The sequence below is a fragment of the Leptopilina heterotoma genome, unplaced genomic scaffold (assembly GCF_015476425.1).
Source record: "Leptopilina heterotoma isolate Lh14 unplaced genomic scaffold, ASM1547642v1 Lhet_105, whole genome shotgun sequence".
NCBI classification, from domain to species: domain Eukaryota; kingdom Metazoa; phylum Arthropoda; class Insecta; order Hymenoptera; family Figitidae; genus Leptopilina; species Leptopilina heterotoma.
In genome coordinates, this window is record NW_025110819.1 from 924,330 (window position 1) to 951,810 (window position 27,481).

The 27,481-nt window shown below is 23.1% G+C and overlaps 1 protein-coding gene across 2 annotated transcripts; it reads right to left on the reverse strand.

The window, feature by feature from the left end:
* Nucleotides 1-17,091: 17,091 nt before the first annotated feature.
* LOC122501493 lies at nucleotides 17,092-18,761 on the reverse strand. 2 transcript variants are annotated; one of them, XM_043611003.1, is made up of 5 exons: nucleotides 18,436-18,761; nucleotides 18,236-18,292; nucleotides 18,092-18,127; nucleotides 17,667-17,744; nucleotides 17,092-17,282 (listed from the first exon to the last, which is right to left on the reverse strand). In XM_043611003.1, the coding sequence occupies exons 1-5, from the start codon at nucleotides 18,557-18,559 to the stop codon at nucleotides 17,197-17,199; spliced, it is 381 nt and encodes a 126-aa protein (XP_043466938.1). In that variant the 5' UTR covers nucleotides 18,560-18,761; the 3' UTR covers nucleotides 17,092-17,196. The 2 variants fall into 2 exon arrangements, with proteins under 2 accessions (XP_043466938.1, XP_043466947.1); XM_043611012.1 differs by lacking the exon at nucleotides 18,236-18,292.
* Nucleotides 18,762-27,481: the final 8,720 nt, after the last annotated feature.

The following is a 27,481-nucleotide window of genomic DNA, read 5'->3' on the forward strand; positions in this document are numbered from 1 at the left end:
AATGATATAACAGGTTTTTTCCAAAGTAGAAGAATATATTTATGTACTTTTTAAAAAAGCATCAGCATTGCTTCATCACCCTCTTATTGATTTATATTGAAAAAACTACCCCTTTAAGTATGAACCCAGAGTATACTAACAACAATAAAAACAATTAGTTTTAGACAAAAGCATACGTTCCTTTATTTTTGTTCTCATAACTAAAAAGCAGAATCAGAGTTAATTTATCATTATTTGTTGTTGAAAGAAGAAAACGCATATTCTTCTACTCCGAAGAAAACCGGTTATTTCATTTTTTTTCACTTTAGTTCTTGAATTTTAGATTTAAGGGTACTTTCTTCGATTTAAAAAAAAGTAGGGGTGGTGGAGCAATTTTGACATTATTTGAGTTGTTGAAAGAAGAAAACGCATAAATATATTCTTCTACTCCGAAGAAAGCCGTGTTTTTATTTTTTTTTACTTTAATTCTTGAATTTTAGACTTAAGGGTAGTTTTTTCGATTTAAAAGAAAACAGAGGGTGATGGAGCAATTCTGACTTCATATTCGTATTCAGGGGGCCAAAATACTATAAGACATGTAGGTCTTGTTCAATGAACAGACAACTTTTTTTTTTTAATAATAAAAATTAAAAATAATTATTTTTAATTTTTATTATTTAAATACACAATTAAAAATAATAATAATACTCCGCAAAAAAGCCCAACTAATAGAAAAATAAAAAAGTAGGTTAATTTTAAATTTAGATCCAACTATTACAATGTTATAGATTTATTAAGTAATATATAACAAGTAATATTATATATATTTCTCTAAATAAAGATGTCTATTGACTTTTTAAAATTGATTTTCTTAAAAATTTCTTTATTAAAAGTATTAATATTTAAATTTTATACCTAGTAATTGCTGTTTTAAAAAATCAATCCGGGAATATTTATTTTTGGTCCGGGAATTTAAAAATAATAATTCACTAGACACCTTGAATTAATTTTTAACTTGATATAATAATTTTAATTCACTAAAATGAATTTAATTTTAGTTTTTAATAGAATTAATAAAAAAGAATTTAAATGTTTTTGGATATCGATTTTTTTCAAAAAATAGGTTATTATTGTATTATTTTTAGTTGTCAGTTATGGGAAAGTCGAGAAGCAGTCGAGAAGTTCGGTCGATGACAATTAGAAAATTAGACGATACGATTTGACAATTAACAAAAGAATAAACAAGATGATCGTTTGAAAACCAAAGACGATAACCAAATAATCGCTCGAAAAAATGAAATTCTCGGATCGAAGTGAAACACTAACTTACAGAAATATAAGTCATTTTTCACTGATTATCCATTTAAAAAATTATTGTTGATGTCTGCCAAACAAATACAGGGTTGCCACGGACCTGGAAAACCTGGGAAACCCGGAATTGTCATGGAATTTTTTTTCAGTCATGGAAAACCTGAAAAATCTGGAATTGTCAGGGAATTTTATAAAGCCTGATACTAAAAGCTCAATTTTTTGTATTTGAGTCGTAAAAATTTCAAGTTTTCAAGTTGACATACAACTTTTTGATTTTAAATTTAGTGCTTACAATTGAAATCAATATGGCATTTCTAAATTTTAGTTTCTTTTGGTCTCTATCTTCCTTTAAATAATTTTTAAATTAATACATTTTAGAAACCCCAAAATGTTATGAAACTGAAGCTACCAACTTTTATGCAATGAAAATTTTTTCTTTTGCTAATTGTTTTTTAATGTAAGAAGCCCTTTAAAAAATTGCAATCGAAAAAAATTGCTTCTGAAGCAAGGAAATAATAATTTAGTTAAAATTTCGGGATATTTGGAAAATCTACGAAAAAATAATTAAAAATCACTAATTTCCTTGCCTTCCTTAGATCCTCTTACAATTTTTTTAAATGACTTGTCACATTAAAATAAATAATTTGTAAAAGAAAAAATTGCTTATGAGGTGAGGAAATAATAATTTTGTTTAAATAATATATGGATTTTTCGAAAATCTGTGTAAAAAATCAAAATTAATAATTTCCCCGACTTCGATCTTTTAAAATTTTTTAAAAGGCTTCTAACATTAAAATAAATAATTAGCAAAGAAAAAATTGTCATTGAATAAACGTAGGTAACTTCAGTTTCATAAAATGTGACGCGATCTGAAGAAAGGGACCTTAGAAGCAAAAAATTATAGGTTATGTTTGCAATTTTTTAAATGAAAATACAAAAAAAGGATCAACTGTCAATATAAATCATTAAAGTTTAAGTCTTCATTAAAACTAAAATATTTAATAAACACTGATTTTAATTCGAAATAAGTAAAAAGAAACTTTCAAACAAGAAAAAAGTAACTCTAACCCAACCTTAAAATGATTTGCTTCTAAGGTCCCTTTCTTCAGATCGCGTCACAAATGTTATTAAAATGCTTTTTAAAATACTGGTTTAATAATTGTGAAAAATTCTAAACTTAACTAAATTTTTAAATTTAAAAAGATTTGCTCCTCATCTTTCTTCGGAGCGTATCTCAAATAACCTTACAAATTTTAACTTAATTTTTTGTTAATAATGAAATTAAAAATTAATAACTTATTTTGTTAACAATTTACTTAAAGGATTTTATACTTTTTGTCGTAATTAGCTAAAAACATACCAAAACAATTTTATTTCTGGTTTGGAATTTTTTAAGAAATGGTCTGGAAAACCTGGAAAAGTCATGGAATTTTAAAATCGATGTCTTGTGGCAACCCTGAAATAAATAAGTAAATACACAAGTAAATAAATAAGTTCCATTACAACACAGACAGCGCAGCATTAGCGAGTGAGGTATTTACGTATATTTAAAAAAATTTCAACAGACACTACGTGCATCAACGAACCTTAAAAAATTCAACAATTTATATTATCAATCGTTTATTAAATCTATACATATATGTGATTTGTGTATATGTAGGAGTTTATGTCTGCATATGAGCAGTATACATGTGTATGTAATTTATGAACATGTGTGAGTATACATGTACATGTGATTAGTGTATATGTGTGAGTATACATGTGTGGGTGTTATGCGCGCATGCTTGATATTCATAGAACACTACTGCGCATGCCTGATATTCATAGAACACTACTGCGCATTCCTCACATTGATAGAACACTACTGCGCATGCCTGACATTCATAGAACAATAGTGCGCATGCCTGACATTGATAGAACACTACTGCGCATGCCTGATATTCATAGAACACTACTGCGCATGCCTGATATTTAAAGAACACTACTGCGCATGCGTAATATTGACAGAACACTACTGCGCATGCGTAATATTGACAGAACACTACTGCGCATGCCTAATATTGACAGAACACTACTGCGCATGTGTAATATTGACAGAACACTACTGCGCATGCGTGGCACTAATAGAACACTACTGCGCATGTGTAATATTGTCAGAACACTACTGCGCATGTGTAATATTGACAGAACACTACTGCGCATGCGTAACAGTGATAGAACACTACTGCGCATGTGTAATATTGACAGAACACTACTGCGCATGCGTAACAGTGATAGAACACTACTGCGCATGCGTAACAGTGATAGAACACTACTGCGCATGCGTAACATTGACAGAACACTACTGCGCATGCGTAACATTGACAGAACACTACTGCGCATGCGTAACAGTGATAGAACACTACTGCGCATGCGTAACATTGACAGAACACTACTGCGCATGCGTAACATTGACAGAACACTACTGCGCATGCGTAACATTGACAGAACACTACTGCGCATGCGTAACATTGACAGAACACTACTGCGCATGCGTAACATTGACAGAACACTACTGTGCATGCGTGACATTGTGAATATGTATACATTTGTGTTAATATTATTTTTAAAAGATATACATATATATACGGCTAGGGTCGGTCGGTCGGTCGGTCGGTCGGTCGTTCTTCAACTTAATATAATAAGAGATAAGAGATTTTTTTAATTATAAAACATTTGTATTTCCAAAAAAAAAAATGTTTTCTGAGAAGAAAATTTTATTTTTAATTATTTTACCTCAATTTATTTTTTTAAATATGTATAAATAATAATACATCAAAATATAGAAATTTTAAATTTTGATTCATTTTTTAATTCTATGGTTTAAATTTATTTTTCATACACGAAGTTTCAATAATTAATGAATGATTATTAAATATTAATTATTAATTATTCAATTTTAATTATTTAATATAAACCATTTATTATTGATTATATATTACTGACTTTGCTTATTAAGGTTGTACTTAGAAATGTCAGATTAAAACTTGTTTATAGGGTAGAGTGGGGCATTACTATTCGCGGGGCGTAACTATTCTTTGTCCTGGAGAGAAAACTATTCAGCCGATTAAAGTTTTTTTTACACTGTATACTTGTCATGTGAAATAAACATTGTATGCCACATTTGAGCTTCTAGCGCCATCTATCATAGGAGTTAGGTACCCAAATGTGATTTTGATATACTCGCTTACTTGTTTTCACTCATTTAGTCTGCCATTGTAAATAGTGATAAACGGTCGAAAAAATTATCGGAGAAAATATTTCCAAAGTCAAATTTAGTGCTGAACACGAATATCATAATAGATTTTTGATATTCTATTGTTCAAAAATTTTACAAGTGTTTTTTCAAAAAATGAGCGGATGGGGCGTAACTATTCTTCCACTGATGACAGCAAAAACTACAAAACAGTGTATTTTTTTTTATTCTCCTTGTTTCTAGGTTAGAATGGTAAGAAATTGTCAGAAAAAAACCAGAAAAAATCCTTCAATTAACAAATTATTTTTTATATTTTTTTAGTATTATATCATTAATAGCTGCAAGAATAGTTACGCCCCTCGTTTTTTTCGACATCAAAAAAAATTTTTTTTCGTAAAATCGCTGTAGTTCGGAATAGAATCGAGTTACAGCAAAATGATACATGGCAAAATTGTAGCTAAGAAGTCAAGCTTTCAAACGGTTCTACTCATTTTTTTATTTTTTTTAAATACATTTTCTAGACTCAAAAATCCAAAAAAGAATAGTAATGCCCCACCCTACCCTACTACTTACTATAAATTGACATAAGTAGTTTCAATATCGATCTGATTAAAACTTACTGCAGATAATAATAATAATAATAATTAGTTAAATTAATTTTTTAAAATTTAATTCAAACTAATTTTTATTTAAAAAATTAAGAATGTTTATCAAAAATTAAAAATAAAAGAAATTTACTCCTATCTGATTAAAACTTGCTTTTACTACTTTGTGTATGAAAATTACAAGTTGTAATAAAATCTGTCTGACTAAAATTTACTCTAACTACTTTAGAATAAAATAACAACAAACTATTTCTGTCTGATTAAAACTTGTTTCTACTACTTAAAAACGGAAATAGTAAAATTTAAATTAAATTCTTTACCATGTTATCTTTTTTAAATTTAAAGTTATCATTGGATCAACTTTTATTTTTGACTGTGTATCTAGATTGTATTTTAATATTTTTTTTATATTATTATAAATAATTGGATGAATCAACTTGTTCGAATGAAAAATCAATAAACGTTATGTTGATATTCGGTTTCGGGTTAAATTATGCTTACTGAAGTGTTAAAGAGGAAACTTGAGGCAAAGTAACTTGCGTAGTACCCAAAAAGCACTTGTGGTAAACCAAGTTGTTAGTTCCTATCGCAGATGTTCTAAATCTCACGACGTACAACTTGAAGCTTATAGAAACTTTATATACTTGAAAATGGAATTAAGTTTCTGGAAAAAAAGAGTTAATCAGAAAAAAGAATGAATCAAACAAAGAATAAGTCGAAAAAAAATTAAAAAAAAAAATAAAAAAAAGAATAGCTCCAAAAAAATAATTCAAAAAGAGAATAAATTAAGAAAAGAATAATTTTAAAAAATCCAAAAAGAATAAATCAAGAAAAGAGTTTAACTCTAAAAAAGAAAAATCAAAAAAAAAGAAAAACTAAAAAAACCCAAAAAAAGAATAAATGAAAAAACGAATAAATTTAAACTTTCTTAACATAACGTAAACTAAAATTAAACCTAAAATAAAAAAATTGTGTTAAAATAAATATTTTGTCATCGAATAAAAATTACCAAAAAGAAATTTTTGTTGGACTTTTTTTCTTATATCCTACAATCGAACCGTAAGAAGAAAAAATCCAACATTCTTGGTGTGTCTTATCAGATACTATTTTTAACGAAGCATTTTACTGGAATGACGGTGAAGGTCTAAGAAATAAATGGGAAAAAGGCGAACGCAAGCAGGTCTCTACTGGTTATAAAAGGAGATTAACTGGATTTTCTAAGAATTGAGCATCACCGGAAGGAAATCCTTTGTAAACATTCAAACATACAATTTCTTATTTCCACTTTTCATGGCTTATGCTTTTGACATAAATAGTATTGTTTCGTATCGAGAACAATACATATCTCTATAGGTATATATAAAAATAAACAACTGCAATAATTTTTATTTGTCGTATACACAATTTTTTTTTCTGTTCTTGCCCAATTTCTTTCTTTTTAATATCGAGCAACCCTTCCACCCAAAAATAGAAAGAAAAATAATATTTCAAAAACTGCAAAATACAATAATAGAAAAAAAAATTAATACTTTCATTCAATATATTGACATTTATAAATTTTTTTATAATTTAAAATGTTGAAAAACTCTTCGAATTCAGGTGTAAAATAATTATTTTGTAATTAATTAAGGATAACAATTATTACAATAGTAATTCTACAGTTTTTATTATTAGTAAAAAATTTTCCGAATTAATATTCAGTAGTATTGGTCAGTTTTAGTCAGACTTGCTAGTAAATGAATATTTTTCGTCCCTTTTGATTTTGAAGAGAAAAAAATTCAACCTGCAAGTTTTATTATCAATAACAATAATTTTCTTAATCGAGATTCAGTAGTATAGGTCAGTTTTAGTCAGACCTGGAAATATTGATCTATTTTTCTTTCCTTTTGATCTTAAAGATAAAAAAAAAATTCAAAATACAATCCGAAAGTTATATTATTAATAACAATAATCTTCTTAATCAAGATTCAGTAGTATAGGTCAGTTTTAGTCAGACCTGGAAATATTTAACTATTTTTCTTTCCTTTTGATTTTAAAGATAAAAAATAAATTCAATTTAGCAACTTTTTTATTAATAACAATAATTTTCTTAATCAAGATTCAATAGTGTAGGTCAGTCTTAATCAGACCTGGTAATATTAAATAATTTTTCTCCTTCTTCTGATTTTAAAGTTAAGAAATTTCAATTTTCAAACTACAGCTTTAATAAAAATTCAATAAATAATTAATAAAAATTTTTCCGAGTTAATATTCAGTAGTATAGGTCAGTCTTAGTCAGACTTGCTAATACTTGCATATTTTTCTTCCTTTATGATTTTGAAGACAAAAAAATTCAAAATTCAATCTGCAGCTTTCATTATTATTAATAACAATAATTTTCCTAATTAAGATTCAGTAGTATAGGTCAGTTTTAGTCAGACTTGGAACTAAAATTTAACTACTTTTCTTCCTTTTTGATTTTGAAGATAAAATATTTCCATATTCAATGAAGAAATATTTATCATTAATATAAACAATTTTCATAATCAAGATTCAGTAGTATATGTCGGTTTTAGTCAGACCTAGTAATATTTAATTTTTTTCTTCCCTTTTTTTATTTTGAAGATAAAAAAATTCAGTATTTATTCTGCAAGTTTCTTTATTAACAATAATTTTCCTGATTTATTGAGAATCAGTAGTATAGGTTAGTTTTAGTCAGACCTAGTAATATTTAATTATTTTTCTTCCCTTTTTTTACTTTAAAGATAAAAAAATTCAGTATTTATTCTGCAAGTTTCTTTATTAACAATAATTTTCCTGATTTATTGAGAATCAGTAGTATAGGTTAGTTTTAGTCAGACCTAGTAATATTTAATTATTTTTCTTCCCTTTTTTGATTTTGAAGATAAAAAAATTCAGTATTTAATCTGCAGGTTTCTTTATTAATATTAATAATAATTTTTCTGATTTATTGAAAATCAGTAGTATAGGTTAGTTTTAGTCAGACCTGGAAATATTTAACTATTTTTATTTCTTTTTTATTTTAAAGATAAAAAAAATTCAATATTCAATTAGCAACTTTTTTATTAATAACAATAATTTCTAATGAATATCCAGTAGTATAGGTCATGTCAGTTTTAGCTAGACCTGTCAATATTAAAAATATTTTTCATCTCGTTTTGATTTTAAAGTTAAAAAATTTCAATGTTCAATCTACAGCTTTTATTATTAATAACAATTTTCGGAATTAATATTCAGTAGTATAGGTCAGTTTTAGTCAGACCTTAAAATTCTGAATTATTTTTTCTTCCTCTTTTGATTTTAAAGATAAAAAATTCAATATTCAATTTACAGCTTTATTATTAATAAAAATTATTCCTTATTAATATTCAGTAGTATAGGTCAGTCTTAGTCAGACCTGGCAATATTAAATTATTTTTCTTCAATATGTAAATTATGAATAACAATTTTTTAAAATTTATATTTATCAGTATAGGTTAGTTTTAGCTAGACCTGTTAGTTTTCAGTTATTTTTCTTCCCCTTTTGATTTTGAAAATAAAAAATTTCACGATTTAATTTTCAGCCTTTTTTAAAATTTAAAAATAAATTTTTCAGGTTAGATTTGAGAATAATTTTTTTTACTCAACAATCAGTAGTAAAGGACAGTTATAGTGAGACCTGAAAAAACATGCGTATGAATGAGTAAATAATTAATATCAGAAAGAATAATAAAATTTGGAAAAATTGATAAATATTTTAATAATAATAAAGTAATTTTGCTTTTTCTTTTCTCCTTATTGCGTCGATGTTCATTATTAAAGTAAATGTATGGCATGGGATGCGAGAACAAACAAGTACCTACAACCCACAAGTGGAGATGTAGCGTGTCAACCACTATAGTGCTTCCGCAGTTGAATGTCAAAGCCCTAAGTGAAGTACTGCTACCATCTTGCTTTGATCACAATGATGGATTATGATGTTTTTAGAATTACACATTAAGTACCTAATTTACCGTACAAACATGTCGATTTTATTTTAGTTACATTGACAATTATTTTCCTTTCTTAAATTACATTTTTTTCTGTTTATATTTACTTTTTAATTTTAGTTTCTTGTCTGACCCGACGGTATTTCTACTACTTACAATAACATTTAAATTTATAAATGTCTGACTTAAACATATGTCTACTACTTATACTGCAATTACAATTATTAAAGATATGGCTCAATGAAATAAAATAAGAATTAAATTAAAATATAATGTCTGACTAAAATTTACCTTTACTACTTGAAAATTTCAAAGAAACATAGAAAAATTAAAAAAATAAACTAAAAGTTTACTTGCTAAAAAGAAAAAATGTTTCCTTAAAGTAGAGAGTAAAAAAATTTTGCACTGACTGAGTAAAATATACTTTTACTACTTATGTTAAGTAATTAAAAAAAATGTCTGATCAAAATTTACAATTTCTACTTACACAGCAATTAGAACAATTTATTAAAAATCTTTTCGCTGAAATTTGTTTCTTTTACTACTTGCTTTAAATTTACAGCGTGTAAAAATCCGTGTCTGGCTATAACTTACTTTAACTACTTTGGACTAAATTAGAATGATTTAATCAGTTCTGTCTGACCTAAATTAACCTTTACTACTTACAATACAAAGGGAAAAAAGTGTCTGGCTGAAAACTTCCTCTTCTAATTAAATTGCCATTAGAGATTTCATCGGATTTGTCTGACCGAAACTTACTTTAACTACTTGAATATAAAAATATAATCTAACGTGTCTGACTGAAATTCACCTTTTCTACTAAAAATAAAATTTACTTTCTCTACTAAAGGTAAAGTTTTCTTTTTTTTTACTAAAAATTAAAATATAATATGTCCGACTCTAACTGACTTTTTCTACTTAAAAATATATTTTTAACTGAAAATTACCTCTATAACTTATTGTGTTATTTATTAAATTCATTTAAACAATATTTCTTTAACAAATCTATTATTCAATAAAAAATTTGAATCTGTGATTAATTGGAAAATTTATAAATTAAATTCCAAGCGAATAAATAATTGAAAATAAGTGCCATTTAATTAAAAAAATCCATCCAATAAGTGTTTAAAAGAAAAAAATAAATATTCTCGATATATATATAAAAGCTTTTTGATCGCCAGAAGCTTCTGATATTTTAAACGTGACCAGCCAATGAAAAGCACTTAATTCTTCCAGCTCGTGTTATAACGCACATACCGTATTCAATTTACATATATATGTATTTAAATTCACGCACAATTTTAGTTAAAAAGCTTTTATAATATCAAAACATAAATAAATTATTTTACAAAGCTTATTATTTAATTTCCAAATATTTAAATTTTTGTTTGCAACAATTTTCAGGAAGAACAGAGACATTTTTTCGACTCTTGAAATTTTTTTTATCCTTTTGCAATCGTGATTCATTTTTTTTTATGAAAAACAAATATGGAGTAACTTTTGTTTTTAAAATACGTTTATAAAAAATAATAAATATAAAAATAAAGAAGTAAAAAAATAATTGAAAATAAAAAATGCAATTATTATGAATAAAAAATATATAAGTAAAGAAATAAATAAATAAAAAATAAGTAAGTAAAAAAATAAATGAAACTAAAAAAATAAATAAAAATAAAATAAATAAAAATAAAATGAAATTGTTATTTACTGTCTGTATAAAATATACTTTTTTCACAATCTTCTCCTATAAAAAGGAAACATTTTCTTGTATCCAATCAACACACGTGACGATAATAGTCTTTACCATTGGGAGTAATATATACAGGTTCTATGGAGGGCAACAAAAAAGGTAGAAGCAGGCTCTTAAGTAGATTCAAACAAGAAACAAGTTCTTGTATCACGGATTCTTTAATTAATCTCAAAAGATAAAAACGAATACCTGTTTTTTTTTTACTTTTTGATTAGAAATGTTTATTATTTATTGATTTATTTAATTAATAATTTCTTTAATTTGTTAATTTCTTTATTAATTATATTTTAATTGTTTTTTAACGTTTCTTTTAAAAGTTTATCGTAAAATATTTTTAAAGAAATTTTCCTTTCTGTAACTCTCTTCTATTTTTTATTTTATTTATAAAAAAATCAATAATTTAATTGTAAAAATCGTAATAAAAATAATTATTCATCATCAGCTTTATTGCACAAATAAATTTTAATATTTCTTTGTGTATTATTTTTCTAAATTTTTCAGTTTATTATAAAAAATTTTATTTTTTCTGAGAAATTTTGTTCTATTTTTATTTTATTTATAAAAAATAATCAATAATTTATTTAATTCTAATAATTATTAAAAAAAAATTATTTATAGTGAAATTTATGCAAACAATGTTGATCTTTCTTTGTTTATGCAACTTTTCTAAATTTTTTAATTTATTACTTTTGTAAAATAAAAAATTTATTTATAAAAATAATTTATTTTTAATGTAAAAAATTTATTTATAAAAATAATTTATTTTTAATGTAAAAAATTTATTTAAAAAGAAAAAATTTATTTAAAAGTAAAAAATTTATTTAAAAATATAAAATTTATTTAACAATAAAACATTTACTTATGAAATAAAAAATTCATTTATAAAATAAAAAATTATTTTATTAATATTAAAAAATTTGTATTATTCATTAAAATCGATGAATTAATTTAGTCTTGAATTACTTGTTGAATTTGACGAAAATTGATGTTTTAAAAAAGTTTTTTTTTCCTCTCAAGATATAATCAAGTGGCATAATGGGCCGTGAACTTTGCTGCTTCTCTTTTAAACGACATTGCTCCTGGCTCTGAAAATGAATTGGCGATTCTTTCGAAATACAACGAAGAGCACAAAGCTTTAAATGGAAATTCTTTTTCGCTTAGTGCACAATTATTCGTTAACTAAAAGATTAACTAAAAAATTCCTTGTAAGTTAAAATAATAATATATAGAAAAAATTGTAAATGGTTAAAAATAATAAAATTAATTAAAAATAATAAAAATAAAAATAAAAATAAAAATAAAATAATAATAATAATAATAATAATAATAATAATAATAATAATAATAATAATATATATTATTTATATATTAATTACTAGGTATTTTATACTATAAATATTTTTTAAATTATATTTTCTTTTCGTAAATGAAAAAAAAAATAATAATAATAAAAGAATAAAATAATTCAATAGTATTAATAAAAATAGTCGGAAAAATCAATCACTTCGAGTCAAATTAGATTTGAATTATAATCCATAGAATTCAATAAAGCAGAAATCAAATTATAATAATTGTAATTAGGGGAACATAGTCTAGGTCGGCCACCTTTTTGACTTTTGTTTATAACTTTTTTTTAAAAATGAATTTGGACAATTAAAGTATATGGTTGGAAAGTCCTGTTTAATAGGAACATTTTTTCTGTACAAAGTAAATTGACAGGTTTAAAAATGAAAAAGTTATAAAGATTTAAAAAAAAAAAAATTTGTAGTCCAGGTTGGCCATTACAGTCAAGGTCGGCCATGTTTAAAATTCAAAGGGCATTAATCGTTAAAAAATAAAATAACATGTTTGGAGTTACGGAAAATTGATTCTTTATTGTTTACAGTTTGTAACTTAATGAAATAACAAAATAATAACAATAAACAATATAAAAAAATAAATTTAAATAAAAAAAAGTTTTGCACTAAAATATTAATAAAATTAAATAAAAATATTAATAAGATGATCAATTATATTATGAGTTATACAGAATTGCAGTTTTTGCAAATGAAGTAGCTCGTTCTCAACTTTGCGCATTTTAAACACATAGTGGCCGACCTTGGCAGTAAGTAACATTACCGAATTGTTGTAACCATAAAGAAATACGTTTCGGGATTCGATTTTTTACTTTGTTTTCCTTTCAACCATGAGTCCCACAAATTTTCTGCATACTTGCCTTGACGATTCAATTTGTTTTTTATCTTTTATTAATGGTTTTTCACATTATGCACAAAACTTTTTTTGAGCTTTTTTTGTACCGACGTCACAGAAAACACAATTTTCGATTTTCTGAAAATGTAATTGAACAAAAAGTTAGGTTTCACTAAGACAAGCTTCGACAAAAATGCGCGTAGGTGGCGCTAGTGAACTTGACAAAAAAACGCGAGTGGCCTACCTAGACAGTAGGCCAACCTTGACTACATTCCCCTATAATTATAATTTATTATAAAAATTGAAAAAAACATTTTTTTTAAGAAAAAAAAACGAAAACAAAAAGAAAATATCTTTTTCAAATTATTATTAAGTACTATAATATAAATAAATAAATAATATGAAAATAAATCGAGAAATGATATATTTATTGTGAATTGTGATGAAAAGGGGATGAATTGCAATTCGTAAATTTCTGTTCGTGTGGACTTGGCAGAATTTTGTGAGGAGGAAGTCGGATCATAAACCAGCTGGTTTCTACATTTTACGATCTAAGGCTGTCTTCTGCCATTCTATTAGGATATTTCGGTCCCACTCTCCCAAACACTTCCTCACTTTCATGGACCAAAAACGGAAGCTGAGGTTTCAAGAGGCACTCGCTATTATCTTCATGAGTCACGAATATATATATACAACAGAGAGAAAGCAACTTCTTAATTTATAGAGGCGCGTCTAAACTTTTGTCAATTAATTAAATTTCATAATTTTTTATTTATTGTTTCAAAGAAAAAAAATTTTTCCTGCAAATTTATGATTTGTTTTCTTTTTTTTTATAATTTTTACCCAATTTTCTTTTAGAGTTTAGTAGATTTTCTTGGTATTCTACATTTTTTTTTTAGTAATTTATTTATTTATTCATAATAATTAGTAATAAGTAGTAATTAGTAGTAGGTGTTTATGGTCTTTTTAGTTTATTTTTTTGTTGTCAGTAAGTTTTTTATCTCTTCAGTTTTTTTTAGCATTCTATAGTTTTTTTTATCTTTTTAGTTTCTTTTGTTCTTGGTAATTTTTTTTACTAATATTAGTATATTTTTTAGCAAATTACTTTTTATTCTTCTAGTTACTAAGCTGTTATTTTGGTCTCTTCATTATTTTAGTTCACTGTAGGTTTATTTTTGTCTTTTTATTTTTTTAATTATTGGTAATTTTTTTCGTCTTTCTTTTACTTTTTAGTAGCGTTTCTAAGAAATTTTTTTTATTGTTTTAATTTTTAATAAGTTTCTTTTGATCATTTTAGATATTTTTAGTTTTTAGTAGGTTTTTTAATAAATTCCTTTTTAGTTACAGATTTTCTAAATTTCCATAAATTTTTTGGTCTATTTAGTTTTTTGTAGTTTTTAGTGGATTTTGCTTTGGTATTTAGATTTTTGTATTTTTATAGTTTGTTTTTTAGTAAATTTTTTTGGTCATTTTTTATGTTTTTAGTTTCAAGTAGGTTTTTGGAAATTTTTTTTTTGGTTTATAGAATTTCTAAACTTGTATTACATTTTTCTTTAGTCATTTTTGTTTTTTTTTCAAAAGGTTTCTTTGGTCTCTTTAGGTTTTTTATATTTCTACTAGTTTTTGGTAAATATTTTTTTAGTCTTTTTTAGATTTTAGTTGGTTTTTTTTCTATTCTAGACGTTTTTAGTAATTAGTCTTTTTTTTCTTCATACTTTATTCTTCAAGTATTGTCAGTAATTTTTTTTTATATTTTTATTAGTATTTTTTAGCTTTCTATAGATTTTTTTTATCTTTTTAGTTTTCTTAGTTGTCAGTAAATTTTGTTTGTCTTTTTAGTATTTTTAGTAGGTTTTTTAGAAAATTATTTTTTATATCTTTAGTTTTTTAGCATATTTTATAGTTTTTTTTATCTTTTTAGTTTCTTTAGGTCTTGGTAATTTTTTTTAATAATTTTAGTATATTTTTTCATTTAATCATTTTAGATATTTTTAGTTTCTGGTAGGTTTTTTAATAAATTCCTTTTTAGTTACAGATTTTCTAAATTTCCATAAATTTTTTGGTCTGATTAGTTTTTTGTAGTTTTTAGTGATTCTGTTTTGGTCTTTTTAAATTTTTATAGTTTTAAGTAAGTTTTTTAGTAAAATTTTTTAGTCATTTTGTATTTTTTTAGTTTCTAGTAGGTTTTTGGAAATTTTTTTTTGGTTTACAGAATTTATAAATTTGTATTACATTTTTTTTAGTCATTTTAGTTTTTTTTATTTGTCAAAATTAAAATGTTTCTTTGGTTTCTTTAGGTTTTTTATATTTTTATTAGTATTTTTTAGCTTTCTATAGATTTTTTTATCTTTTTAGTTTTCTTAGTTATCAGTAAATTTTATTTGTCTTTTTAGTATTTCTAGTAGATTTTTTAGAAAATTATTTCTTATTCTTTTAGTTACTAAATTTTTATTTTGGTCTTTTCAGTTGTTCTACTTCTTAGTTGCGTTTTTTAACAATTTTTTTATTGTTTTAATTTTTAGTAAGTTTTTTGTGATTTTAAGATATTTTTAGTTTTTAGTAGGGTTTTTAATAAATTTCTTTTTACTTATAGATTTTTTAAATGTTTAGTAAATTTTTATAGTCTTTTAAGGTTTGTGTAGTTTTTCGTGAATTTCTTTTGATGTTTTAAAATTTTTATAGTTTTTATTTTGTTATTTTTTATAGTTTTATTTTGTTTTTATTTTGTAAATATTATTTTGGTTTTTTCACTTTTTTTTAGATTTTAGTAGGTTTCTTAACAAATTTTTTGTTGCTTTTCATACGTTTTTAATTTTTAGTAATTCTTTCATGATTTTTTTATATTCTTTTAATTTTCAGTAAATTTTATTGTTCTGTTTAGTTTTTTGTAGTTTTTGGTAAATTTATTTCTTAATTTTTTTAGATTCAAGCAGGTTTTTTTTATCAAATTTAGTTAGCCATTTTAGTTTCTTTAGTTGTCGTTTTTGTCCTTTTTAATTTGTTCGTAGTGTTTAGTAGGTATTTTTTAATTTTTTTAAATTTTTAGTTTTAACTGACTTTTTAAAATTTTTCTTACTCTTTTAGGTTTTATTTAGTCTCTAGTAGGTAAACTCATCACTGTATGTAGTTGATAATATTTTATCGAATTTATGAATTTAATTTATTTCCCTCTTTATTCAATTGACACTAAATGAGATAAAATTTGTTTTTCATAGTTTTATACTTTTCTCCGAATAATTGTAGCTACAAGTGTTAATGATTTTTAGAGTTTTAATATGCAAAATAAAAATATAGAGAGGAGAAAAAAAATTACACGGAATGATGAATAATTTTCGAGTATAAGAGTTTTACTTGAGTTATATTCTCTCATGTGACTTGTTAACTGCTTTGCGTCACGTTTATGTGGTTTACTTAAAACATAAAAGCAAACTACCTATGTGATTTAATTATTTATTTTAATTACAGTAAAGCATGTTGTCAACTTGATTTGTCTGAAATCTATGAAATATAGTGTTTTCTCAAAGTTTACTGTATTTACTGTGTTATTTCTCTTTTTTACATAAATTCATCTTTTTACTTTTTTTAAAAAGTACTTTTTATTTATTTATTTTTTTTTTAAATAATAATTTTTTTTAGAAAAGATACATTTTAATTGTTTTTTGGTAACAAAGAGGAATAATTCTTTTTATCTATTTTTCTTTTATAAAGGTCTGGCTGAATATTTTTTCTACTACTTATGTGCTTATAATTTTTGAAATAATTAAATAACTGAATATATAAATAAATAATAAAAACTTACATGAATAAAATAATTGTCTGACTAAAACATACATTTTCTACTTACAACAAAATTATACATTTTCATTGAAACTGTCTGACTGAAACATGCATCTACTACTCGAATAACATTTATTTACATTTAATAAAAAATAAAAAATTCGTTTTATTTAGGATAATTTAAATTAAATTAAATTAACTTAAATCTTTTTAATAGAAATTGTTAAAAAAGCATCAGGATAAATTTGATATTTACTAAAATGAGAATCAAATAACTCTGGTAAGAAATATTTTTTAATTCTGTCTGACTATAATTCACTTCTACTACTTATGAACTATTATTAGAAAAATTTATTTCTTTTATTATTATTAATACAAAATTTACACTTTGCAATGTCCCTGGATTTCTGGATTTCTTTTGCATACAAACTCATCCGGATCTCTATGAGTTTGTGTTACACATACCCCTAAAATTTAATTACTATTATATAAATACAGTAATATATTTCAAAAATTCTATATCAGTAAATAAATAAATGAATAAATAAATATCAGTAATTCTATTTTCGTAGATAAAAAAATATTCGTAGAATATTAATTTCTAAACAAATATTTATTCTTATAAATTTGAAACTCTATTGTATTTTTTAAATACTAAAAATAAATTTTTCAACAAACAATAATTTTAATTAAAAAAATATGTTTTATGATTTTTGATTTCTGAAAAAAAAAATTGAAAAAACGGTTCTATTCAGGAGTATAATTAGTCTTGTTTTGTAAACTATCTAAGTGATTAATGTGAAAATAAAAATTATTCATAAAGATTTATAATGAGAAATTATTTTACTCACAAAGACATCGTAATTGTGTTTCTCTATGAAAGTTTGCCAAGTCTAGGCATTCGATAAGACTATTTATACTGCAATATCCTGTAAACAAAGAAATATTATTCAAAATATTATATTCAAAAATATAATTTTGGGACGGTATCAGTTGCCCACACAATTTAATTTAAAAAAAGTACAAATTTAAACTGCATAAGACTAAAAATTATAAATTTAAAAAAAAATTGTGCATTTTTGCCTATAAGCAGTTTAAATTTTCTTTTTAAATTTAAATTTACTATTTTTTTTAAATTATTACTTGAATGAACTTTTCTCATTTGCAATTTATTATATGCAGTCTTTCTCTAAATTGTGGATAACTTATATCGTCTCTTAAAAAAAGTAATAAAAAAAATCAGTTAAAAAATTGATAAAAAAAAAATAAAACTCACCGGCTGCTTGGTGTAAATCATGAAACACAAATTCACCTTAAAAATAAAAAAATAATTATTATGAATTATTTCTGTGAAATTGATTATGTATCAAATTAGGTATGAATAGTAATAAATAAATGTAAAAATTTTTAAAAACTTTACCTGTAGAATCTATTTCTTGACTGTTTGGTAATAGACGATAGCGATAATTTTTATAATCTTCAGAATATTATTTGGTTAAATAGTAAAAATTTGGAAAAGAAGAATAAAAACATTATGGTCATTATACAATTGACTATATACAAATATAAATAATATTATATTATGAATAATAATAAGAGTAAATTTTTTTTAAATTTTACCTGCATGTGATAGTGCTCGACTGTGTGGCAAAAGACGAAATTCAAAATCAACATCATTTTTAGGATATGATTTGGTTAAATAGAAAATATTGCAAATAAAGAATAGAAGAATTATGTTACGCATATTTTACAATTAATTTTATAAATTTTATAAATTGAAATAAATAAAACATATATGAAATAAAATATTTAAAACTTTTTAAATAATGTTAAATGTTCTTTTTAAAACGTTCTTATATATTTGTGCACAAAATACCTATGATATTGTTAAAATTTGGTTTTAATATGTTTGACGTGCAAGCATTATAATTTTTTTAAGTAAAAATCATAAATAAATAATATATGCTACTACATAGTTCTTTTGATAATTCTGAATACAATATTTTGCAAAATTCATTCGAATACAATATGAGAAATGACAATACCTAAAAACAAGAAAATGAAAAATTTTTAAAAAACATTGTAATTTTTGCTGACATAAAAATATTTATCTTGTTTTGATAATTAACATTTTTGAATTTTTTTTGCTTTATAAGTATTTTGGTTGTTGTAAAATAACATTTTTTTTATATTTAATTTCATTCTTATATAGGTTTCTTAATTTTATTCATTTTTTTCACTCTTTTTGCAATTTTTTTGTAATTTAATTTATTTTTTTATTTTTGTATTCTCTAATTTAATATATTTTCTCAATGGTTTTGTAATTTTTTTTTGTAATTATTAAATTTTTCGAATTTTTTAAACTATTTTCTTACATTTTGAATTTTTTTAAATTTTAATTTATTTATTTAGTATTTACTAAATCTCGACTTTTTCTTTCCTTTTTACTTTTTTGAAAATTAGTTTATTTTTTTACTATTTTTGTTATTATTAAAATATTCAAATTTTTTTTATTCTTTTTTTACATTTTGTATTTTTTTGGAATTTTAATTTATTTATTTATTTTTTACTATGTTTGTAATCCTTTTTTGAATTTTTAATAAATGTGGAGTATTTTTTTCTTCTTTTTTACTTCTTTGTGATTTAATTTTTCTTTCTGTTTCGGTAATTTTTTTGTGATTCAATTTCTTTTCGTACCTACTTTTTTAAAATTTAATTTTTCTTTCTATTTCTGTAATTTTTTTTTTGTAATTCAATTTCTTTTCGTACTTTTTTGTAATTTAATTTATTGGTTTACTATTTAATAAATCTCGAGTATTTTTTTCTTTTTTACGATTTTATTTATTTTTTTCACTATTTTTGTAACCAAACGATTTGTTGTAATTTTAATTTACTTATTTACTTTTTAGTAAATCTCGAGTATTTCTGCTTTTTTGTAATTTAATTTATTTTCTTACTTTTTTTGGAACTTTTTGTAATTTAATTTTTTTTTTTTTTAATATTTTTGTAATTATTTTTTGTTATTCAATTTCTTTTCTTCACTTTTTTGTAATTAAATTTACTTATTTACTCTTAAATAAATCTCTCAAGAGAATTGTAAATAAAATAATAAATTTAAAAAAATTGTAATAAAAGATGTAAAAAAACAATTTCGTTTCCCAAAAAATATTCTTTATTTTGTGTAATTTATGAAGCTTAAAAATACGAATATTTTGTATCAATATAAATGATGAATAGACATTTTGTTGCTGCGTCGCTAGACTTATTTAACTCAAAGTAGTGCTGCTGTCAAGGTGAAAAAAATTTGTGATAAAAGGTTTTTGTTATCTTGGGAATACAATCGATAAGCCATCATTATCTAAACCAAAGTGTCTGAGGTTGTGTGACCTTCTGGCGATTCTTTTATTTTTCAAGGATACATTGCGTTAGGATACGATAAAGTGGTAGAACATTTTTTTTTCTTTTTTTGATTTTTCTTTTCGCTTCTTTTTTTCGCACTGATCGCTTTATACTTAAGTATATTACTCTCTCTCTATATATATGTATAAAAATCCAAATCATTTTTCTGCCGAGACGAATTATTTTATATCCCACTTTTCCTCACTATTTTATAACTTTGAATAACCATTAAATTATATTATTATTATTATTACTATCCTTCCTTGAGAGTTCAGAATCATAAATTTTTATTTACCTTCCATTTTTTTGATAAATTTCTTCCACTAAATAATTTCTCCAAAAAATTCTATAAGTGATGTAAAATATTATTGGAAAAATTAATAATAAAGTTGTAAAATATTAAAATTGATAAATATTACAAAATTAGAGAAAAGAAATAGAAAAAATAGAAAATTACAAAAAAAATTCAAATCAAATAAAATTAATTTAAAAAATTACAAAATTATTTCGAATTATAATTGAAAATTTTAGTTATACTACTAATATTTAATGTACATAATATTATTTATTAAATAAATAATATTTTATTTTGCAAGACTATGAATTCTAAGTAAATATGAAAAATATAAAAATAAATGTATACAAAAAATTACAAATATAATATTAACATGGAAAATATGAAATTTAATAAAAGAAGTGAGAAATGAATAGAATCTTTTTTCCCTTTTATTTCTTGTGAAAAGTAAAAGAGGCGCTTGCGAACGAAAAAAGAAAATAACAAGTCTTCTGTTTGTTCATATTGTAAACACGTAGATCTATAATGAATGAAATAGAATATAAGAAAAATAAAAAAAAAATAAATAAAAATATACCAAATAAAAAGGCTGCAATAATAAGATTAAAAGCTTTTAGCTTTCGTGTTATCAAATATAAAAGAATGTTGAGTTTTTTCTCTTCAGAATATATTTATTATATAATAGAAAGAAATTTTCCACGTTTCTTTTCATAACAATCACGACTAATAATTATATATACACAAATGCATTTTAGATACGAAAACTATCAATCTTAATTCTTATTGTCAAAAAAAGAAAAAAAAAAAAGAAAAAATAATGATACTATTTATCAGTGCCGCATGGACTGGACGTGCTACTACATTAATCACAAGTGTTTCTAATTCTCTTCGCTCAATTGTGAGTTACCGCGTAAACATGAATATAGACGAGAACGAGAATAAAATGGAAAATTACATCTGAATTTCAGAATTAATTAAAAAATATAATGTACGGAAAAAAATATTCGATTTTTATAAAGAGGATGAATTTTTCTTAAACATTTTTTTTTGTGGTTTAATCGTAATTTTTTTCCATTTTTACCTCTAATTTATTTTTGTCTGTTCTTACTTTTTTCTTTTTATATATTTTTACCTTTCATTTAGTTTTCCTTTTTCCTTTCAATATTTTTATAGAATAAAAAATTTTTTTTCAATACTCTTCATAGAAAAATTATAAAAACAATTACAAAAATTTAAAAAGTAATTTGTAATAGAAACTTACCTTTCTTATCACAAACAGAAGACAAAAATATTATTTGCTTTAATTAACAATTTTTTAAAATAAAAATTTGTTCGATAATTGAAAAATATTGAGTAAAAATTAAAATTATTATTATTATTCATTAAAATGAATGACGATTATTTTTATCTCTTAATTTTTAGAACGAAAAAATAGAAAATTTTCCACTTCTTGTAAAATAAATTTCCAACTGTCATGAAGTGCGTCTCTGCAATATAGATGTGAAAAAAAAAATTTCCTCCTCCACGTTTAAATACATATTCATTGGATCTTAAATTATTTACATTTGTATTATAAGAACACCTGCTTTTTTTTCAAGGGGAAATACCATGCGAGTTGAAATACCTTTTCTGTCTCCTCAAGTGTATAATAATAATAATTTAATAATTGATTCGTTCGATTAAATACAGTCTGAATAAATATTATTCAGAAAATTATAATTTACAAACAGATTAGAGAAAGCATTTCAATATTTGTAATTTGATAATTAAATTAAATTTGAATTAAATTTAGGTAAGTTAAATTGAAAATAAATTTAATAATTTTTGTATTATAATTGTAGTATGTTATTAATTTTTATTATTTTCGTTATCTTTAAAATAATTATTTTCGATACTTCAAATATCGTGAAGAAATTTTAATTACAATTTTTCGAAAAACTATAATTTTTTCAGAATTTTTTAATTAAATTATTCAATGCTTCAATAATTTTGTTAGAACGGATTATTTATTGAATATTCTTTATTGCTATTATTATTATTTTCGAAAATCTAATTTTTTCAGAAATTAATTATTATTATTATTACTATAATTATTCTCATTACCAGCAACAATTCGCGCGCTAAAGCGCGCGGCTAACTTTTTACTTCATTTTTCAAATAAAATTCTCAATTTTAAAAATAATACCTAGAATTTAAAAATTTTATTTTTGTTGAAAACACTAAAATAATTCAATTTTGGAGAAATTGCAAATAATTTATTTCAGAAATTCAATTATTTTCAAAAGTAATAAAATTCTTCTCATAAAATTCAATTATGTTCAAAATTAAAAAAAAAATTCTCGTCAAAATTCCAATTATCTTTGTAAATAACAAAATTTTTCGCCAAAATTCAATTATTTTCAAAAATGACAATAAAATTCTTGTCCTAATTTCAATTTTTTTTTAATATCTACTATTTTAATAAAATTTTCCGAGAAAAATTCAATAATTAAAAAAAAAAATTTAATAAAATCGTCCACAAACATTTAATTATTGTGAAAAATATTTAAAATTAAACAGGAATTCAATTATTTACAATTTTTTATAAATTTCTTCGCAATAATTCAATTATTTTCATAAATTTTTAATTATTATAAATTATTATAAAACATAAAGAAATCGATCACTTCGAGTCTTTGACTCGGAGCAATCGATATCTTCATGTTTTATAGCAAAAATACTTTTTTAAGTTGTTTAATTTCAAAAAGATTTGAATTTGGAATTTTTAAATGTCTTCATTCCCGTGGAAAAATAATAATAATTAAATATTTATTTAAAAAATAAATCATTGATGTTTTTGAATAATTTTACAATTAAAGAAATTCTTAAAAGTGTAACGGAACATTTTTTTTTTTTTGATTAAAATTTTTTCCCTTATTTTCTAAAAATTCAAAAATTTTCAATTTCAATGAAAATTTGTAATTGACAAATAGAATTCATAAACATTTGTTTCGTTTATTTAAAAAAATTTTTTTTTTTTTTAATTACAATTGTATTAAAACAATTGTAATTAAAAAATTCAAATAATGTAAATTATTCCCTTATGAAAATTGAAAATTTTCTGCAATAATATATTAAGAAACGGGAATATATGTAATGTTTTTTTTCCCAAAATAAAAAAATGAGTTTGTGAATAATATTGTTTTTGAGAAATAAAAATTATGCATAAAATGGGTATTTATTTACTATTTCTTAATAATAATTTTTTAACAAATTTTTTATTTTTTATAAATAAATAAGAGAAAAATTTGTATAATTTAGATCAGTCAAACGAAATTTGTTATAAAAAAAGCATATAATAAACAAAATGAGTAAATTTTTTATTTATTAATCACCATTTTTTTTTAATTTTCTAAATTTCTAATATTATTTTATTATGAATTATGAAAAAATACCTGCATTTTTACGATTTGTCAAAAGAAATTTTTTTTAAAGAAAAAAAAAACAAAAGAATACACAAAAACTAACTTTAGGTGTTGACAGAATGAAAGAATGAATAAGACGATTATTATAGTTAATAATTAATAATAATTTTTATTATTATTTTTAATATTATTATTACTATTTATTAGTAAAATTTTCTAATTTAAAAGCAAAAATAATAATAATAAAGAGTATTTAATAAAAAATCGGTTCTAATCATATGTTATAATTATTTTTATGACAAAAATAATGTGTATGTAAGAAAAATACTGCAATTTATAGAGGCAATTCCCTGGTATAAATATATATAGATACGAAGTATAAAGTTTTATAATTATACTGAAGAAGCTAAATTACTAGGTAAATTACACAGGTAATGTTGGACCCATATACACATAAATATATAGTCAAACATAACTTTGGCATTTAATTATGTTGCGAGGTATGGCGATGAAACTTAGAGTCAAGAAAAAAAAAAGTGCTATTATTATAATAATATATAGTTGTAAAACCTATTGTTGGGGGAAATTTTCAACGAGCTTTGCCAAATTAATGTTTTCAAAGTCCTTAATCGTAAAATTGTCATTGTTGGACAAGAGAGGAGAAGTATTACAGAGTAGAGGATAGCAATTAGTGATCTTCAGAAATCGCTGATGAAAGGAACATTTTGCGGAAAACGAAACACTTTGCGTTAAAGTTCATTGATTCGAAATTGTTCAAAACTTCCAATATATATATATAAGTTTTGTGAAGTAACTTTTGTCGATAAATGTGATCAGCTCTTTTGTTCTCTCTCTCACTTATTCACTATCTCTTTTTTTCTCTTTCTGTCTCTCTTGCTCTCTTTCTCCCTCTGTTTTTTTAATTTCTTTCTTTTTCTCTATTTCTGTCTTTTTCATTCTTTCTCTCTCTTTTACTCTCTCTTTTTATTTCTTTTTCTCTTTTTCTCTTTTTCTCTTTTTCTCTTTTTCTCTTTTTCTCTTTTTCTCTCTTTCTCTCTCCTTCTCTCTCTTTATCTTTGATTATCTTTTTTTTCCTCTTTCTGCCTCTTTTCCTCTCTCATTTCCCCTCTCTTTTTTCTCTCTCAATCCTTCTCTCATATGTAGGTTTAATTGAGAATATGATTTCCCATACCAGTGATTATGAAGAAAATGGATTTTATTGAACATTGGCTTCTCATTGGCCAACGAATTAAATTATTATATGTATCTACTTTTATTATAGTTTTCATTTTTAAAATCCAGCTTTTACTGATTTTTATTTTCCTTTTTTTCTTTATTTCTATATACTATACACGCATAAAACAAGTATATATTTGGAGAGGAAAAAGTATTTTTCGATATAATAATTTTTTGATGTGGAAGAAAATTGCAGGAATGGAAAATGTCAGAAACATAATTTTTCACATTACTGGAAAAAAAGAATATTACCCATTGTATTTTATCCAATTTCACTGCCAGTAAGGACGTTTCAATATCAAAAAATAATAATAGGTGCGACGAAAAAATAGAAAAAGAGCAGAATTTTTTTTGGGTCATAAATTTTTTTTTTCGTTTAGAAAATATAATTCAAGATTTAAAAAATTATTTTTTGTTTCATTAGCTTACAAGCTTATTAAATGTCCGATTGAGGAATAAATTGAAAATAATAAATAATAATTCTTAATAATAATTAACAAATAGAAATAATTTATATTCAATTTGATAAGAGTTCAATATTTATTAGAGGTAATTTTAAATTTAATTTAAAACTCTGCCAGGTGATAAATGGAATTAATTGAATAAAAATAATCTTACTAATAATTAATTCTTAAGAATATAAATTGAAAAAATTATAATTTTAGTATATAATAATTTTTTCTCAAGTTAAAATTGTTTTTTCTGTACTTAAATATATGAAGAAAATTTGTAAGAATTAAAAAATTTATGGTTGACTAAAAAATAGAATTTCTATTTATAATTTTGACAAAATGATTTTAAATGGTATGTCTGACTAAAATTTTCTTATGCCACTTAAAATGATTCACTAAAATTAAAATAATCGTCTGACTAAAACATATTTCTACTACTGACACTCCCACAATTTTTTTAAGGATATGAAATTGAGACAAAAAAAGAATAAAAAATTATGCTTCGCAACACTTTTGATTCGTTTTTTGTCTTAATTTGATATCCTTAGAAAAACTGTGCCAATTATAGTGTCTAAAAAAGCTGTCTGACTGAAATTTGTATGTACTACTTAAACTAGAATTATAATATTTTTTATAAAAAGTGTCTGACCAAAATCTACCTCTACTACTTAAACAACAATTAAGGTAAATGTACCTATTATGGAACACTTTTTCAGCTAACTAAACTTCTATGATAAAATTATTGAAATCAGGAGTGTTAATTTGATGAATTTGGGTATAGATTGATAGATTGATATATTATAAACAATATTTATTCCCTAAAATGGTTATTTTCCATGAAATAAAAATAATATTAATTAAATTTTGAAACTCTACACTGCACTCATTATGAAACGATGATTTCCTGTATGTACGGGTGTTCCATATTGAATGCCCCTATTTATGGAACACTTATTTAATTTAATAAGTATTTAGAATTCTATTGACTTATCTCAATAATTTGAATATTAATTATACAGAATAAAATACAATTAACAAATTCTAGTTCAATAGATAATTATAAAACCAATTTTTCAGGTAGAAAATTAATGCGAAAATACTGAAAAGATTTGAGGTTATGTTTGCTGTATATTTCTTGTGTGTTCCATAAATAGGGACATGCAAATAACAAGTGTGCCTAATATGGAACAGTCGTCTGACGAAAATTCTGGCTTACCTTAAATTCAAAGTTAAAATTTAATTAATCATTTCTTATTAAACTAAATACTATGCAGAAATAATCATTCTTATAAAGTATTCAATTTTCTGAAATAAGAAGAAATTTCTTATCACCACTTTTAATTACATTTATTTTAATTTTTGTAATACTGTTCCATAATAGGAACGAAGTTTTGAAGTGTTCCATAATAGGGACGTTTACCTTATATAAATAAAAAATGTCTGACTGGAAATAACGACTACTACTACTATTACAACAACTTCTAGTACAAAAACTACTTTTACTGAGACTCATAGTAGAAGTTTATTTTAATAAAAATTGTCTGACTAAAAAATACTTGTACTACTTATACTGAAATTTAAAAGGATTTAAAATTAAACACCTACGCCTAACTGAAAATTACATCCACTACTAATATTTGAAATTCAATGATTAAATCGCTGCTGTCTGACTAAAATTTAGCTCTACTACTTACCCTGCAATTAAACTAGTTTAATAGATAGTGTCTGACTGAAAATGACTTCTACTACTTAACTCAGAATTCATAAGGAGTTAATACAAAGCATGTCTGACTTTAACCTTCGCGCTACCAAAGATTTTTGTATACGCGGGCTACCGGATGGCCACCCGGGGTGGCCAAACGCTTTTTTACTTTTATATT

Bases quoted from the DNA above. Each gene is read 5' to 3' on its own strand.
- LOC122501493 (XM_043611003.1), bottom strand. From the start codon at position 18,559: ATGCGTAACATAATTCTTCTATTCTTTATTTGCAATATTTTCTATTTA. The intron at 18,293-18,435 runs GTAAAATTTAAA...AATATTCTGAAG, and splicing joins TCGAGCACTATCACATGCAG to ATTATAAAAATTATCGCTAT. The intron at 17,745-18,091 runs GTGAGTTTTATT...CTTTGTTTACAG, and splicing joins TGATTTACACCAAGCAGCCG to GATATTGCAGTATAAATAGT.